This window comes from Dipodomys ordii, unplaced genomic scaffold (genome assembly GCF_000151885.1).
Source record: "Dipodomys ordii isolate 6190 unplaced genomic scaffold, Dord_2.0 Scaffold23, whole genome shotgun sequence".
NCBI lineage: Eukaryota > Metazoa > Chordata > Mammalia > Rodentia > Heteromyidae > Dipodomys > Dipodomys ordii.
Genome location: NW_012267239.1, coordinates 7,306,868 through 7,325,246, shown reverse-complemented (window position 1 = coordinate 7,325,246; position 18,379 = coordinate 7,306,868). Strand labels below are relative to the sequence as shown.

Here is an 18,379-nt window from a genome sequence, read left to right as displayed (position 1 = left end):
AGGCTCCTTGGGGTTCCTGGGGAAAGCCCAGTGGCAATCCTAGCCTCTAGGGGAGGAAGAGGCTTCTGGGAAAAGGTAAAGCAGTCTTTCCTGAACACTAGAACCTGCTACAGTATGTCATTGTGCCCTGAGAAAAAGTCAAAGCACATAGGGATCACAGAGTTTCCAGCATGAGAATACAGTTTTCTTGGTTAACTCACAAGTCCAAACCCCAGGCCGAAGTTCCCATGTGGAGTGACAAGCAGTGGCAAGAGGGGTGAAAGTCCTTTGGGCCCTGCATAGTTCTGTAGCATATTCTGAGGCTGGGCTCAGAACTTGTCTGAACATTTGTCTTGGCCACCCTTGCACAGGGATTCCATAGCCTTGTACAAGCCAGCTCTACATTCTGTGAGATTTTTTTTTTTTTTTTGGGTCCAGTCGTGGGGCCTGAACTCTGGGCCTGGGCGCTGTCCCTCAGCTCTTCAGCTCAAGGCTAGCGCTCTACCACTTGAGCCACAGCACCACTTCCGGCTTTTTTCTTTTTGCTTATGTGGTGCTGGGAATTGAACCCAGGGCCTCAGGCATGCAAGGCAAGCGCTCTACCACTGAGCCACCTTCCCAGCCCTCTGTGAGATTTTTTAAAACACTTTATTCTTGATTCTCCATCCCTGCCACATGACTTGCTCTCTAAGCTGATAGGACAGAGGTGCACTTTATGAACTGACACTGGGCCCCACGCTCCTTTCCCCAAAATCATCTTCCATCTTGGAATACAAATAGTTCTAATTTGCCAAAGAACAATGGATTGGGCCCAAAGATCAAGTATAGTATTTATGCAGTTGGAACTGTAAACGCACAAGTCAGCAGCTTCACTCACAGAACTGAGAGCGGAACTAGCATGTTTTCATCTTTGACAGCAGTCTTTCTTTTCTTCCTTGTCCTGGTTGAAGGCAATCCTTGTTCTTACAAAAGAAAATGCTGCATAGGAAAAAATGAGATGCCTTTTATTCAAACGTGTTTATCTGTGTCACTCATTATTCTGTACTTATCTCTCATTTTTATTGTACATCCTATTCCTGTAACTATTGTACCTTGTGTTGTAAAATCGTTTTGGAATTTATGCCTCCTAGTTATGCAATAAACAGGCTCTGTAAGTGTCATTGTGGTCATGTGCCTCCTGCCAGCTGGTAGAGACGTTTCCAGTACTGAGTGGAAATGTGGGAGGAACTCTCACATAACCTCATCTTTTTTCTTCCTTTTTATCTGGAGGTACTGGGATTGAATTGAGGGCCTTGTACTTGGTAAGCAGGTGTTCTACCACTTGAACCACATCTCCAGCCTGTATCACACCATCTTTAATGAGATAGTGTCTAACTTTCCTCTCCTTTGGAGCTCCCAGTTTTCTATTCCTTTATGCTTGACATGTAGGGGGATTTTTTGGACAGAGTCTCACTTTGTGTTAGTCCAGGTTGGCCTTGAATTCTTTTTTTAATTGTGAAAATACCATACAGAGGTGTTACAATTACATGAGCAAGCATCGTTGCCTCCTCTGTTTCCCCTTACAATCCCTTCCCACCTCCCCCCCTCCTCGCCCCCCGCCCCCAGCACTTCTCCCCCTTCCCCCAGCCTTGAATTCTTGCCTCCATCTCCAGAGTGCTAGGATTGCAGGAAGTCCTGCATTGGGATACTAGTTCTTTGCCTTGGGATTTTTGGTTGTTTTTGTCGGTCATGGGGCTTGAACTCTGGGCCTGGGTGCTGTTCCTCAATTCTTCAGCTCAAGGTGAGCACTATACCACTTGAGCCACAGCACCATTTCCAGTTTTCTGGTGGCTAATTGGAGATGAGTCTCATGGATTTTCCTGCCTGGTCTGGCTTTGAACCACAATATTCAGATCTCAGCCTCTTGAGTAGCTAGGATTAGAGGCGTGAGTCACCAGCGCCAGGCTTTCGCCTTGGATCTCTATCCCAAGCCAGTCCAGTATATGTGTCCTTACCCCTTTCCCAGCAAGTAAGGAACTCATAGAATTAGTTCCATCTGTTAAGGCCCTTGAGTCTATTTTCACTTTTAGAGGAGGTCTCGTTATACAGATGGATGTGTGGATCTGGGCTTGTCAGGGCCACCCACAAGCACCAGCAGTCTTCTTCTGGAGACTGATGGCTCTCTTCTTCCAGATGGAAAGGGTGGGGTTAGGACCCAACAATCTCAGGGCCTTTTCTGAGCAAGTAGTCTGGAGAAAGTAGAGCATCTTTCCTGTGTGGTCCAGCTTGTCTGGGGCCCAGAACCAGCAGTTTACCCCAAGGCAGCCTCCTGGGCAGGGCTTCCAAGGATCCTTGCAGGGCTGCTGACTTCACAGCTCTGATGGGCCTGGAACCACCATTTCTAACTTCCCCACCACTATTCCTGGACCCAATGCTGTAGGTCAAGGACCTCACATGTACTTTTGTACTCTGCTTTTAAACATGGTTTTGAAACATCAAATAATCATTTACTCTGTGCCAGGCACACAGGATCCTGTGAAGAATTGTTTACTTCCATCTGACAGGTGAAGAATTAGACACATGAAGACGTGACATCCTGACTCAGGGAAGGTGAGTCTCAGTTGCTGTTGCTGTAGTTTGTCTCAGTCACTATCAGGAAGTCATATAACAAAGGCTGTCTGATAAAGTGGCCTCAGGTCAGGAAGCTGGTTGCCATGATAGCAGGTGGCATCACAATGGCCTCAAAGTCCACGACCCTCTCAAGTCTTGCAGGGGCAGGTGAGCAACTGCTCCTGTGTAAACAGCTTTCATAGCCCTGTCAACCTGTGCCCCAAAGCCTGGGGTTCTTGTGCTGAATCTAGCTCCCCCTTGAGTCCCTGGCAGCTGGACCCAACCAGTGCCCAATGAGGGTCTGACTGAAAGGATGCTCGGCTCTTTTGCCCACTGGCTCAAATCACCAGAGCAGCGTCCATCTGTGGGCTTCACCAAGGGCACTTCCCATAGAGACAGCTTGCTGACTGCTTAAGGAGGGAGCTGAGCACACAAGAACCAGAAGCCAGTCCCTGTGGTCGACATGCCAAGGTTACTCACCTCTGTCAGCAGACCTCGGCTGGAAGCCCGAACCATTCTGGAGCCAAACTATAGATCATACCACCTTCTTTACAGGTATGTGTACACATGAAAGCAGGTCCCAAAGGGAAGGGCTACCTGGAGATGAGGTGGGTATGAAGCACTGCTTCAGTGCCCAGTGAACCCCCAACTTTTCTCCACACTAGTCCCTGCTTTCTAGGTCCCTGAACACAGGTTCAACTTGCTCAAAACTTAGCCCCATTTCCCTTCTAAAATGCAGTATCTCCCCAAGGGCTTTAGGCCATCTTCCTCTCCAAAATCCCTCTTAGCCCTTCCTTCCTTGAACTCCTCCTCCCCTTCCCCTCTGGTCCTCTCAGCTCCAAAGCCCAGGTGATTACTGCTCACTTTGCCTTTTCCATTTGTCACAGTCCTGTAAGCCCTTCTCTCTCCCAGAACACCTTCAAGACAATGACCTTTTGCAGTCTAACTTGGTCTTGCTGTGTGCACATATGAGGCCTTGTGCTGTTTTACTCTATTCCTGTCTTCCAGCCAGCCCATACATCTTGTAGCCAGTTACCCTCTTTGCAAATAAGGAAGCTGAGGCTCTGCCTCCAGTGCCCAAGTCGAGCTGGGGCAGTTCAGAGCGTGGGGTGTTCTCTCAACCACAAGGTGCTTCAGACATGAGCAAGCATCCATTCATCCAAAATGAGCACAGAACAGGAACCAGAAGAGGGTGAAGAACCAACCACCACAACCTGGCAGAGGTACAGGTGGGAGTGGAGACTCAGGTGTCTTCCTTCTCCTTCACTCATGTTGCTCTTTTCAGGAAGCTAAGATACTAAAATCTGCCTCACCAGCCCCTTAGGAGGTGTTGCTGGCTGTGTGAATTGACCTTTTAGAGAATCTGCTGAAAAAGAAAATCTAGAAACCATTTGAGTAGAAAAATGTACTTAGAAACAATAAAACCAACATACAGTTATGCACTGTGTAATGTCTTGGTCAATGAAGGACCACTTATTCCAGGATATATACCATATAGCATATGGATGAAATAAGCTATAACATCTAAGTATGTTGAAGTAAACTGTTTTCAGAATGTTGCAATTACACATTGCTCGAAAAGCATCCCTGTTATTGGACAGTGACTGTATGTCTAACTACAAAACAAAATCCACATTCAAGAGGTATGCGAGTTCCAATAAGAACAGTAAGAAAGTAATTGCTCTATATTCAGAAATTATTCTGGTTAACTTTTAAGAAGAAATGTGGGCCAGGTGTGGTGATATGTATTTGCATTCCTAGAATTTAAGAGGCTAAGACAGAGGGATCTTGAGCTGGCGGCCAGCCTGGGCTACATAGAAAGTTCCAGGTCCAGTGAGACCTGGTCTGAAAAAACAAGAGGTATGGAGGCTATGTTTAGATATAATAGAGATACAAAGTGACATAATTTTAATGCTAATAAGGAAGATTTCTGCCAGGCTTCTGTACTGGAGTTCAGGGTATGACTGCTAATAAATTCTGTTTCTTATGGGGAGATGAGTGGAAGGGGCATCATTTGATCCAGATGAATGTAACTCACTATGTGGCAGTCATGGAAACAACCCAGACCTATAGATGTGGACAACGCAGTAAAAAGCTACCTATGGCAACCCACACTGCAGCAACAGTAACAGAGTACACGTGATACCACCAGATCAGAACTTTATTGCACAATTAATGAACATCCAAAATGCAGAAATATACATGACATGAGAAGAGTGGTGCTCAGGGGTCCCAGCACAAGAACTTCAAGACAGGAAAAGGAAAGACTGAGTCATGACACAGTTTGCAACACAATTTGTTTTTATAGCACAATAGGAAAAAGGTAATACAGCCCTTACACAGGACTTTTTAATAAACCCTGGTTTCTAGTAACCACAGGAAAATGCCCATAATTAGCTGTAATTTACTGAGATAGACTTGAGCACAACATAATGAAAATTGAAACCTCAGAGAAAGAGTATGGGAAGATACAGATCATAAAAACAATGGCTGCAAGGAGCTGTAGCTGCTTGAAGCAACGAACTAAGAACCGTGTCACACTGATGGAACAGAAGGCAGGTGGGCAGATCCTCTACGTATATAACCCCCAGTAGACAGCATACAGCAGGGATTCTCCCAAGACCCTAGAGCTCCCTAGTATCTTGCCCCTGCCTAGTTGGTCAGGTGAGGACCCTTGAGCACGAGGCTCTGGAAATTTTTTCTTATGGTTTTGAGCCTTGCATCTGCTAGGCAAGCACTCTACTACTGAGCTCCCGCCCACCCTACAGTCCTTCTACAGAAATTCTGGCAAGACACTGCCTGAGGAAGGGCAGACTTGCTTCTCGCCACCTTTGAACAAAGCATCCAGGGACTGCCCACCACACTGTTGGGGAGGGGTCATTAGTTCATACTACTTTTCTTCCTTTGGGACCACTAAGTTAGTAAACCTCAACATAAACTGCACCAAGATCTCTGTTTTCAAGGCAATAATTAAATGTAAATGGCAATTTTAAAAAGAGAAAACTTTGTCTTCAGTCTTCATTGATGGTTGACAGTTACGGGTTAGAAGAAACCTATCTTGTCATGGAGAACAGCAGGTAGCTCTTAGTATCCTTCTAGGATCTTACATTATAAACATAAGACTTAACTCCGCAGCGCTGTGTGAACCTGTTGAGACCTGTCTTGGAGGAGAAAAGCAAGGAAGTATCTCGGTGGGGCATACCCCCAGCACCACGATGTCTGGCCAGGCCTCATGTACCTGAGCAAGTGTGGCTGGACTACCCATCAGTGCTCTGAAGCCCAACCTGAACCAAGCACCGTACAGCTGCCTGGCAGCTGCGCACTGACAGACTCGGTGCCCTTCCCTGTGCTGATAGCACCAATGAGCTCAGTTCCACGCCACTTTGGGATGTCCATAAGGCTGAAGAAAGAAAGCATAAGATTAATGAGATGAGCAGGCTTTGGAACACTGGGAATTAACCCCGCACTTCAGTTAAGAGCTAAAAACACAGCATGAACGACAGCTTTCGTATATAGCTAAGAAAGCCTTGACCCTTAGCCTTGGATGAAGCACCTGCCCTGAGAAACATGCTCCTGGGCTAGAAATGTGGCTTAGTGGTAGAGTGCTTGCCTAGCATTCCTCAGTGCTACATAAACAGAAAAAGCCAGAAAACAGCACTGTGGCTCAGGCAGTAGAGTACTAGCCTTAAGCAAAAAGCAGTTTAGGGACAGTCCCCAGGCCCTGAGTTCAAGCCCCAGGATTGGCAAAAAAGAAACATGTTCCTGTGTGTTCTGTGAACACAGATCCTGCTGTACTCATTAATTCCGTGCTGTGGAGGCAGGAGGTGGAAATGCTGTTTCCCTGCACTCCTAAGGAATGCCCTCTGCACGTTAGGGCATTAAAATTCCCCAGGAAATCAGGATACTCTAACCTTGCTCCCCTCCATTCCCTAGCTATCTGACTAGAAGCAGCCAACCCTCCTGCTGGGTGGCACAGGTCGTGAGGGTACACTTAGAGTACCAGAAGCCCAGGTGGCCCTGGCAAGCAGAGACCTTCAGTCAGCTCCAGGGGCTTCAGGGTAACAGCCTTTCTTTCTGTCTCTGTGTTGCCCACAGTATCCTCCTCAGGGATCATTCATACTTAAGAGCTATTACAGAATGATGCAAAGAAGGGAGACAATGAGAGGCAGGTAAGCCATCAGGACCTAGGCCCAATGTCACTGCGGCCACTGCTCTTATATTGTGCTTTGTCCTCAGCACCAGTGGACAACCACACCGCTCAGCAGTCAGACTACTTGAGGATCAGCAACAAACTCTGCTTCAGGTTGCATCCAAGGGAAGAGAAGCAGGAAGAACTTGGGACTGACGGAAAGCAGAGCCAAGCTCAGGACTGCAGTGCCTGGCACCTTGCAGACTCCTACCTTGGGCCGGTAGCCTTGCTGGGTCATGGTCTTCATCTCCTGCTGCAGCCAGGCATCGGAGAGCTGCTCTGCCTGCCTGGCCGCCTCCTCTTCCTCCTTGGCCTGCTGCTCTGCTTCCCAGGCCTGCAGCTGGCGCTCTGCAACCTGGGTATCAAGAACAAAGTCACCTGAGACAGGAAGCTCAGGGCAGATCCTGTCTCTGAGCAAGGACGACTAGATCCTGACTGGGCTGGAGGATCAATAAAGAACAGTGATGGTAAGTGCCAGCAAGCAGAAAGGGAAGCTGGAGAGTGGAAAAGGCCATGGGAGTGGGGCTGTGGGCATTGTCAGTTCTGCATGTGGCCGTGCCTGGGAGAACATTCTCTGTTATACAGCAGGTTCTGAAATGAATATATAAAGCAGCTGCTGGCAGAGGCAGGTGGCAGGAAAAGTCAACAATAGACTAGCACAAGTCATGGCTCTGGAGTGGATCTAAAAGGGATACACCGCACTCAGCCATGAGCAGGCACTGGAATGAGCTGGGGGCCTTTGAACCCTGTTCCACAAAAAAAAAAAAAAAAGCCCGCTGCCTGCTGGTCCTTGTCTCCCTGCAGAAGCCATCTCTGCCTCTGAGCTCAGCTTTACCTGGGCTTCCAGCTCCTGCTTCCTGGCCAACTTTAGTTCCTCACTCTCCTCCTTCGCACGCCGAGCCGACTCCCTTGCCTCCTCTAGACTCTGAATGAGCTGTTCCCTGTGTTTTAGGGACTCCTCCTGTGCACGCCGGTTCTGTTCAATTTTCTCTCGTATTTGTTGTTGCCTTCCTGTTAGAACCTGTCCTCAACAACAGGAAAGGGAAGGTCCTCCTTTTAGTATAAGCCTGGACAGGCTGCAGCCTTAGCGCACAGGCACGTAGGGCTAGTCCAGCCCATGTGGGCCACATCTGCCACCCTCTCCCACACAGATGTGGCTGTGTGAGACCGAGCCCTCCCCTAGGACAGAGAAGCCTTATGGAACAAGGCAAGACTCACTCTACCAGTGGCTTCAGACAAGGAAAACCCACAAGCCACACAGAGGAAGTCTAGCTTGTTTGCTCCATGCCTCAGAAACCTGCTGTCTGGGTCCTGGCCCCAGAGCACTGTAATATTCCATCACTGGTCTAGAAGCCAGCAGGACTCAGGAAGCCACCAGACACACCCAACAGCCTGCTCACCACATGGGAAACTTAAAAGGAAATCAGAAAATCAAAAATCACTGGGGAATGTTTGGTATTCACAAAAGAAATCACTAATTTCAAAATATAGAATAGTTTCTCTTTCTAAACCACTTTAAAATCGCTTTTCAATGCAGGGATGACCAAGACTTTCTCCAGCAGGTTCCCCCAGGGCTGGGCTGTATCTTTCACACACACACTGGTCCATTTCTGGTTGTTATCCTGTGCTGGAGGACCCTCCCATACCAGATGTTCTTTGCAGTACCATACGAGGATGCTTGAGACCAAATAGCACAGTGTAAGCTACATAGGAAAGACGGCACGCATAGACCCAGTAGAAGGAGCAGTGCCTGTGGATGACAGGGCTCTGGGCGACTTTTTCATGTGAACATCATTATGCCTGAATTACTAATGAGTTTATATTACTTCTATAATGCTTTTAGTTTTTGCTGGTCCTAGGACTTGACCTCTGGGCCTGGACACTGTCTGTTATGGGCTTGAACTCTGGGCTTGGCGCTGTCCCTGAGCTCTTCAGCTCAAGGTGAGCTCTCTACCGCTTGAGCCACAGCACCACTTCTGGTTTTCGAGTGGTTTATTGGAAATTAGAGTCTCACAGACTTTCCTGCCCGGGCTGGCTTTAAACCGTGATCCTCAGATCTCAGCCTCCTGAGTAGCTAGGATTACAGGTGTGAGCCACAGGTGCCCGGCTTAGGCTCTTTTTTTGCTCCAGTCTAACACTCTAGCCCTTGAGCAACAGTGCCACTTCCAGCTTATTCTGTGATTAATTGGCAATAAGAGTCTCACAGACTTTCCTGCCTGGGCTAGCTTCAAACCACAATCCTCGGATCTCAGCCTCCTAAGTAGCTAGGATTACAGGCGTGAGCCACCAGTGCCCAGCTCTACAATGCTTTTAAACCCCACAAAATAACCAACACAGATGGTTTCCAGAACATGTGACAGGATCGGAATGTCAGTCCAGCCATCCACCCAGGACCAATGGCTAGCAGCGTCCCACGGCTGGGGTTACCTCGCTCATCAGTCTGTCCCTCGCCATCCGCTCTCGAGCCCACTCTGCCTCTCTCTTCTCCCACATCTCCTTGGCTTCCTCCCTGGCAAACAAAAAGCAATGACACTTTCCATCCAGCACTAATGGCAGCGATGGTGCCACAGAACACATGGTCTGAGCAGCACACATCAGCCAAGCATCAAGTAAACTCACCACATAGACTTCAAAGTTACAATTAAGCACAACATTCACAGAAAGCATTGTTATAAGCATTTTGAAGTTATTTGTATCTCATCTCCTTTTAGGCACTTGTGCCAACCTGCAGCACAGCCGTCTAACACTGAATGAAACCATCAAGACCTAGGGAGGCACTGCCTGTGTCTGAGTCTGTCCCTATACAACTGGGGTGACTGCTAGCCCACCCTTGAGCAAGCAAGTGACCTAGAATCTCCAGGAGGAGCTTGGTGGTCAGTATCTAGTAATGGGAGAACTGCAAGACACCGCATTTGCCAATTGGTTAATTATTTCAGCCAGATAGTTTACCTTTTATACCCAAAGCTAGGTCCAGTGGCACAGACCTGCAGTTCCAGCTACTCGAGAGGCTGAGACAGGAGGATCACTTAAGCCCAGGAATTGGGGACTAGCCTAGACAACTTAACAAGACTCCCAACTCAAAACAGAATTAGGCCCCAGACTCATTTTTATAGACCCATTTCCCTAATTTGTATTCTTATAGGCTGCTAAGATGGTCGATAAATGGATCATTGCCACAAACTCCAAATAACCTAAGGTAAACACCCCCACAAGCCAATCCAGGAGCAAAGATGTGAGAGAAGAGCAGGTAAGTTATTCCAGCAGATACCTCAGTCACAACAGTGGATGCCCTGCCCTGCCCAGACAGCAGCCACCTCACCTCAACAGCACCTGCAGCTCTTCCTCCCTTGCCCTCTCCAGCTGCAGCTGCTTCTCGATGACCTGCTTCATCCAAGCCGCATCAGCCAGGGCCTGCTCCCGCTTGGCCAGTTGCGCGCGCTGGGCCTCGTCTTCCTTCTCCAGTAGTGCCTGCAGGATCCGCCTGTCTGCCTCCTACAGGCAGGGGGGTGGCCAGTGGGTGGGCTGTCAGAGCTGTGGTGCCGTTCCTGCCCACCTTACCCCCCAAACAAGTCACATACAGACATGTGGGCTCCTCCGTGTTCTCAAGATGGAGAAAGATAGATGCTGGGCTGAGAAGCATGCAAGTATGGCTCAGAGGCTGCACAGGCCCGGGAGCTTCTGACCGAAGGAGAGAGAGCCCTGCCACCTCAGACGCGTCCTATCACACAATCTAGCAGCCACACAAAGATATGTGCAAATGGCTCACTTCAGCCTTAATATAAACGGAAAACCAGACATAACCCACAGATGGAGAATGACCTGCTACGTACAGTGTGTGTCTGTACAGCTTTATGACGGTCAAGCTAACTATCACTTCATAGTCACATTTTCTTTTTGAGACAGTCTCCCGATGCAGCCAAGGCTGACTTCAAACTCAACGATCCTCCTGCATCTACCTCCCAAGTGCTGGGATTACAGGCATGTACTACCATACCTAGCCATAGTCACTTGTATTTGTGGTAAAGACAGACTACTTAGTTTTAGAAAGTTTGCATGTGAGGCTGGGGATTGAGCCCAGAGCCCCATGTTAAGTATATTCCACCACTGAGCTCCAGCTCCAGCACTGTTATCTGTAACCCCATGTGTACTTTAGATCTTTAGACTTCATCTTACAACTTGGACCTACATCTCTAGTTCCCCAGCATTCAGTTTTTATTCTTTTTTAAAAGAGAAGGCATCCACGTCTAAGCAATGAAAATAACTTTTTTCAAAGAGGGTGACATAGCTGCCAAAGTGGGGGATTCAAACTCACCAGTTCCTCTTGGATCTGCTGGGCACGTCTGTTAAGTTGTGCATTATACTGATGTTTCAAAAAGCGCCTAAAAGGTGAATAAAGTGAGACGATGGCCCACTCCAGGCTATATCCCCTGTAGTTCAGGAACCCGGTCCAAGTCCTCCCCCGGAGGCTCCCACACACCCCAGCTCTGCCTTGCGCAGGAAGGACGCCGTCTGCCTTCTCTCCTCCTCCAGCCTCTCCAGCTCACACTGCTGCCTTAACAGATTCTCTTGCTCCTTCTTCAGTTTGCTGGCCTGTGGTCACACAACCCAATGAGACTGGCTACCAGGCCTTCCGTCCCGCCTTCCCCCACTCCCCGCAACTGTGGCAGGTACCACACAAGCCTGGCCACCCTGCTGCTCGTGACCCCTTCCACTTTGCTGGGGCCTGAGCCCCTTGGCCCAGTTTACGTAGCCTAGTTGTACAACCCCAGCTGAACCCCTTCTGTGAGAGCTCTCCCAGCCTTGTGCACTTCCTTCACTGGTCCACACTTGCTCTAACTTAGCTCCGTCTCCCTCTGCTGACACAGCAGCCATGGTGCCACCTGGAATGAGGACCTTGCCCAAGCTCTACCTCTAGCATGCAGACTCAGTGGTAAGCACTGTCTAGTAAATGGCACCTGCAGGTCAGAGGAAAGGAAGGGACTCCCTTCATCTGAGTAGGAAGACCCAGCCATCCCAGGGAAACTGAGCATAGTTCCCAACAGACAGACCACTGGGCCCAGAACTCTTGTGGTTTATGTCCTGAGACCCATGGGTGGTGCACTGCCGCCACCGCCCCCCCCCTCCACTCTCCCGGCTGCTTGATGCACCTGAAAATCCACATTCTTCTGAGAAGCCTCTTAAAAGGTCTCACAGGCCATCTAAGAGGTCAGGAATCACTTCTAGAATGTTCATGTTCTAGAATGTAGGTGCACAATGGGAGAACCATGGGAGAGAACACGGAGAGAAGAGAGATGCCAGGCCGGCTCTGATCTCCAGATGAGCTTCACCCCCATGCGCAGCGCAGAGGCCCCGGCTGGGAGCACTCACTTCCATCTCCTTCAGCTTCAGCTCGTCCATCTGCTGGCGCAGCACCTCGGCCTGCAGCTTATCCTCCCGCCGCCGCCTCTCCTCCTCCGCTTTCATCCGCTCCAGCGCTTCCCTTCGGGCTGTTTCATATTCATTTTCATGCCGCTTGTTTTCCTCCTCTTCTGCAGCTTCTTGCTACAAGAGGCCAAGTGAACCTGGGAGTTCAGTGCAGCCAGCAGAGACCCAACTCCCTGCTGCCAGAGCAGGCCACAGGGCCCTCACGGGCTCTGCCCTATCTGTGCAACCCAAGCAAGGAGCAAAGGGAGGGATTCAGAAATCCCAGGCTTCCTCCCCCACCACGAGTCAGCAAGCACCTTGCAAAATGAACCTGGAGGCAAAGCAACGGTGTGGACACTTGCCCCAGAGCCGCCACCACAGCAAGGCTGAGTGCTGAGGCCACTGCCCAAAAACGCCCTTAAAGACACATGCCCCAACAAGGAACCAGTGGCTCCACCTATAATCCTAGCTATTCAGGAGGCTGAGATCTGAGGATTGCAGTTTGTAGCCAGCCCAGGCAGTAAAGTCTGAGAGACTCATCTCCAATTAACCACCAGAAAACTGGAAATGGCACTGGACTCAAAGTGGTAAGAGTGCTAGCCTTGAGAGAAAAAGCTCAGGGACAGCACCCAGGCCCTGAGTTTAAGCCCCAAGACCAATTTTTAAAAAAAATAAAAAACAAGCGGGGCACCGATGGCTCACGCCTGTAATTCTAGCTACTCAGGAGGCTGAGATCTGAGGATCGCGGTTCAAAGCCAGCCCGGGCAGGAAACTCTGTGAGACTCTTATCTCCAATAAAAAACCACTAGAAAACTGGAAGTGGCCCTGTGACTCAAGTGGTAGAGCACTCGCCTTGAGCTGAAGAGTGCAGGGACAGCGCCCAAGCCCAGAGTTCAAGCCCCATGACCAACCAAAAATAAATAAATAAAATACATCAAAAAACGTTCCATCTACCAGTCCTGCTCACCTGGCCTCACTGTGTCTGAGGAGTGGTGGCCTGGAATCTTCAGATGTGTGTGAACAAGCACACAACTTAACACATGGCAAGTAAACTGAGAAAGGGGCTGGACGCCCATCGCACCCAAAACAAGACAAACTTAAAAGTTATGTGGAACCAGTTCCAGAGTCACAAACCAACCTGTTTCTTCTCTTCTTTCTGTGTTTCCCAAGAGCTTATCACATGCTTCTTGTGAAGGTCCGACTCAATCTCAGGAAGAGAAGGGAGAATGATTCCCTCACCAGTTTATAAGACATACTGAGACATACTGTTCATGAGACACGCTGAAGGCATGCTACCTTCCGTGCCACCAACCAGAGTGGCCACAGATACAGAGATGCTCCAACAATTACGGTCTAAATGGGAGCCAACAAGAAATTTAAAGTCAAGCTTGCGTGCCGGAACTAAGTAACAGTGCCCTGGGATGAGCAGCATGTGTCAGCAGACACTGAACTGGAGATGCAGTTTCAAAGGTGCCTCTGATTGGTGTAAAGCGCCAGGCCCCTGATCCAGAGAAACTGCTGGATTAGACACCAATTTCCCCTGAGGTTGGCTTCCAGAACTATCCTCTGGAGCAGCAGCTGCGAATGTTGCTCTTGGTGACAAATGACATTACAGCAGCTGCAACGTGTCTGTGGTTAGGGTAACAGATACGGGCTCAGAGAACCTTCTAAATCACAAGCTCAATGACAACCCTATCCAAAAGCTTTGGTTTGGAAAATTGTTTAAAAAGTTTCAAATGGACTGGGAATGCGCCTTACTGCCTAACATGCATGCAGCCCTGGGTTTGATTTCTCAGTACCACATAAACAGAAAAAGCCAGAAGTAGTGCTGTAGCTCAAGTGGTAGACTTGAGCAAAAGCTCAGGAACAGTGCCCAGGCCCTGAGTTCAAGCCCCAGGACTGGCCAAAAAAAAAAAAAAGTTTAAAAATTCCTCTCCCAACTAGCAAATGTGAACTAATTTGAATGATCTGAATAAATGTCTCCGGATAAATAACTTCAGAGGAGCCACGTAGGCTGAGAGGTGGCCAGGGAGAGAGCATGACCACACAATACTCCATGTCTGAGTAACCAACCATTCTAAATATAACTATGAATAAACGGCACCAATGTGTACAAACACTTAAGTTGAACTAAATGAAGATTCTAGTAAGAGCAGTCTCTGCTGTTGGTGCCACCAAGCCAAGAAGCCAGCCTCCTCTTACATCCATCCTCCTGTCTCCTGCTACCCAAGTTCAAGCCTTCCCTATCCCTCAATCCCCTCAACTGGCATTACTTCTTCCAGCAGCCTCAGTACTCCTGCCAGGGTCCCCTGTACCTTTGTGAAAGGCAGTCCAGGTGCTTCCAGAAAAACCGGAGTCATCCAAGATCTGGCCCTGTCTGCCTTGAGCCTCATCTTTTAGGGTGCCGGTCCTGGGCTCCCAGGACTTACTCTGTTCTCATGTGCGTAGCGGCATGGGATGACTGGAAAAGCCACCCCATCTAGCTTTCTGTCACCTCACTCAAGTTAAAACCTCCAGTCCTTCCAAACTCTTCCTTTCCTATAGAATGCCTCCTCAACACCACTGCCCAAAGCCCTGCACCCTGCACAGGAACAAGGGGCCCAGTGACTCCCCGTGGGTAGTGAGCTCCTTACCAGCAAGGGGAGTGCCCCCTCACAGTAGGCATGCAGCAATGTTCACGAATGCTTATGAATTTGATAAACTGCTCAGGCCCATGTCCACCAGATCTGCCTGGTGGCTGGAGCCTCTTGTCTAGCACAGCAAAGGCACATATGAAAAATCTGCAAACATGATTTCATCTACTCAGGCAAATCAGTGGCAGGTTCTTGATTTTTTTTTTACCTCTCTTAGTTTTGAGTTGTTCTTTTTCCAGTGTTCATACAGAAGTTGCTCTGCAATCTGTCAAGAAAACACAGGAAAGGAAGCTTGCTATGGCTTCCCAAAACCATTCACAGTTTGGATGAAGCTCGGGCCCAGCGCTGCTCCGGCCGCGCGTTATCGCTGCCCGCTCCGTGCACATCTGCTTGTTTTGCACCCACAGCTTCACAGCTCTGGGAGCAGAGCATCTGAGCACACTGGCCGACACTGACAGCTGGCTCTTGAAGTGGTGACGAAAGGGGCCACACTGATGACACAGGTGGGTCCCTTCTAATAATAAACAGACTGAGGCTCACTTTTCACACAACTGCTTTGGAAGACAAAACATGCCCATCCCAGGCCTTTGTGGATCACAAGATTGAAGAGAAGATAGCTGAGTCACACAAAACACACTCTGCTCAGAGCAGAGCAGTCAGAGATGAAGCCACAGGAATGACCACTGAAAGGCTGCGATGTCTCCTGAGTGCTAGGCCACATACCAGTTTCCTTTGCTCCTCTCGAGCTGATTTTAGATTCCTGTGCTGCTCCCGGATTCTTCTTTCCCGCAAGCTCATGCTCAGCCTCAGCTCCTCCAGCTCCCTGGCCAGCAGGTCCTGCTCCTCCAGGATAAGCTGCCTGAGTTTGTCACGTCGGGCCTCCAGACTCTTCCTCTTCTCCTCCTTCATCTTTTCCCGCTGGTAGGCGTGCATGCTGGGTAAGAAGGAGCCCACCACAATATCCTTTACACTACAGCCACAAGTGGTATGCAAGCTATGCGCCTCCATGTGGGTAAAAGGCTGAGGCAGACATAACAGGGATGTGACTGGCGTCCCCAGCCAGAGTGAAGAGAGGATGTCACAACACACAATGCATATTAGAACACCTTGTTTTCGCAAACAAAACAACAGGCTTACATGCATGTGCAGACAGTAGTAGCTAGTTGTTTGGGCAATTACTCTGTGCCAGGTCAGATATACAAGGAAGGTTTTGTATTACTTGTCACGTAAGTCCTATGAAGTAGACTGGGTTTGGCCCTTACTGATGAGGACACTGAGGCTTATGCATGCACAAGTCATGTGCCAGGATTTCTTTCTAGGTCTGTCTACCTTTTCAGATTATGGTACTGGCCTCCATGACTGTACATGTATTTCTATAAAAACAGTATTTTTTCGCCAGGAACTGACAGCTCATACATGTAAGTCTGTGAGAGTCGTATCTCTAACCAGCAAAAAGCCAAAGTAGAGCTGTGATTCAAGTGGGAGAATGCCAGCCTTGAGCGAAAAAGCTAAAGGACAGCACTTAGGGCTTGAGTTCAAGTCCATGTACTAACGCCAAAAGAACCAGTTGGTTTTTTTTGTTTCTGTATACGTAAACATAAATGGGAGGAAGCCCACTGTGAATCATGGTTCTTTGAGGTAGAAACTTACGAGGAGGATTCTAGCTCTCACCAGTGCTCTTCTGTCATTTTATCTTTTTCTAGGAGAATGTACTACTTCAACACACCCTAGGCCACATCCCCTGACCACTAAGTGGCCCCCCCTTCCATCCAACAGGCAGTCACCACACTTGCCTCCGCTGGTAGGAGGTCTTGGAACTCCATTCTGCCTGTTTGGAGCTGCAGACGTCAGACATCTTGAAATAACGATTGTTCTGTTCCCACTGCTGCCGAAGCTGGGCCTCCTGCTCTCGCTGGCGCTGGCGCACGACCTGCTGATTCAGGAGCCTCCGACTGCACCAGTAAGAAGGCAGCGTGGGCAGTGCCATCTGAGGGGGACAGCAGAGGTAGGTAAAGACCAGAAACCCTCCTCTCTGTAATGAGTGGCCCCTGCCCCTTATTTGCTGCACCAAGAAATCACCTGATAAAGCATCAAGAGCGGGCTCCAGTACAAATCAACAGAATAATAAGAACCCCAGACTGTGGCCCAGGCACCATTTTGTCAAATGACACCAAAGCTTCAAATCATCAATTTAAATGAACCTGAATTGTGCCCAGTAGCAGACCAGACAGGGATTGTCTTGGAAGTGCTGGTCCATACACACAGGGGACTTCCATGCTCTGCATAAAGTAACAAAGACAAGCAAGGCATGGCAGTGTGCAAATATAATCCTAATTACTCAGAAGCTCAGATCTGAAGATTGCAGTTTAAAGCCAGCCAGGGCAGGGAAGTCCATGAGACACGTATCTCCAATTAACCACCCAAAAAGCTGGAAATGGAGCTGTGGCTCAAAGTGCTAGAGCACTAACCTTGAGCACAAAAGCTCAGGGACTATGCCTAGGTGCTGAGTTCAAGCTCCAGGGACAGAAAAAAAAACAAAATAAAAACAAAAAAAGTTGCTACTTTTCTTGCATAGCTAGACTCAGTTTTAAATTCTAAAGCTTTTAAGCAAGCTAAGCCTCTTGAAGGCCTAACTAAGCTTTAGCCATGCTAGCTCCTTTCTGCAGGCTAAATCCTTGTGCCCAACAGCTCATCAAGTGTCCTTACTGCTAAATAGGATTCTCTCTCCTTCAAAGAAATTTTATTTTTGCTCTAGTCTCTTTTAGATTTGCCCAGCCAGCTCTACACCAGTTTTTCAAAAATGCACTATGCTTAATTGCTTATCGTGTTTTAACTATTTCACTTTCCTGTTTTTATTTTTGGTTAAAAAAAAAGTCACTTCAGGGCACCATCATTCAAGGAGTGTTACTGAGTTCTTATCAATGAATTACAAGCCCTTGTACAAATGGCATATGTTTCGAGACCAACAAACACAACACAAAAGAGAGCAAACAATTCTAAGAGCCACTAGGTGAAATAAATGATTCTACTCTGTAAAACTCCCCATAATTTTGAAGGACCTATTATGAATTGTCAAAACAATGATACTTCAACTTTTGCATTACACCGATTTGGCTTAAAAAAAAAAAAAAAAAGACATTGCTGGGCTGGGAATGTGACTTAGTGGTGGAGTGCTTGCCTGGGATGCATGAAGCCCTGGATTCGATTCCTCAGTAACCACATACACAGAAAAAGCCAGAGGTAGTGCTGTGGCTCAAGTGGTAGAGTGCTAGCCTTGAGCAAAAGGAGCTCAGGAACAAGTGCCCAGGCCCTGAGTTCAAGCCCCAAAACCGGCCAAAAAAAAGAAGTCATTGTCTTTATTTGTAAAGCTGTTACAAATATATATTATAAAAAAATGTATACAAAGCCGGGCGCTGGTGGCTCACGCCTGTAATCCTAGCTACTCAGGAGGCTGAGATCTGAGGATCGCGGTTCAAAGCCAGCCTGGGCAGGAGAGACCGTGACACTCTTATCTCCAATAAACCACCAGAAAACCGGAAGTGGCGCTGTAGCTCAAGTGGTAGAGCGCTCGCCTTGAGCTGAAGAG

At 48.5% G+C, this 18,379-nt stretch overlaps 1 protein-coding gene across 1 annotated transcript in view; it reads right to left on the bottom strand.

Moving 5' to 3' along the window:
• Nucleotides 1-5,193: 5,193 nt before the first annotated feature.
• The window catches only part of Tchp (trichoplein, keratin filament binding), a 14,308-nt gene continuing 1,122 nt past the window's right edge, over nucleotides 5,194-18,379 (bottom strand). The window contains exons 2-13 of the mRNA XM_013014537.1: nucleotides 16,587-16,780; nucleotides 15,517-15,727; nucleotides 15,002-15,058; nucleotides 13,299-13,367; nucleotides 12,125-12,298; nucleotides 11,235-11,347; nucleotides 11,070-11,136; nucleotides 10,077-10,249; nucleotides 9,185-9,266; nucleotides 7,593-7,778; nucleotides 6,969-7,112; nucleotides 5,194-5,968 (exon numbers count right to left, since the gene is read on the bottom strand). Coding sequence (XP_012869991.1) covers nucleotides 5,936-5,968; nucleotides 6,969-7,112; nucleotides 7,593-7,778; nucleotides 9,185-9,266; nucleotides 10,077-10,249; nucleotides 11,070-11,136; nucleotides 11,235-11,347; nucleotides 12,125-12,298; nucleotides 13,299-13,367; nucleotides 15,002-15,058; nucleotides 15,517-15,727; nucleotides 16,587-16,780 — 1,503 coding nt within the window. The 3' untranslated portion in view covers nucleotides 5,194-5,935. The remainder of the gene's footprint in view (nucleotides 5,969-6,968; nucleotides 7,113-7,592; nucleotides 7,779-9,184; nucleotides 9,267-10,076; nucleotides 10,250-11,069; nucleotides 11,137-11,234; nucleotides 11,348-12,124; nucleotides 12,299-13,298; nucleotides 13,368-15,001; nucleotides 15,059-15,516; nucleotides 15,728-16,586; nucleotides 16,781-18,379) is intronic.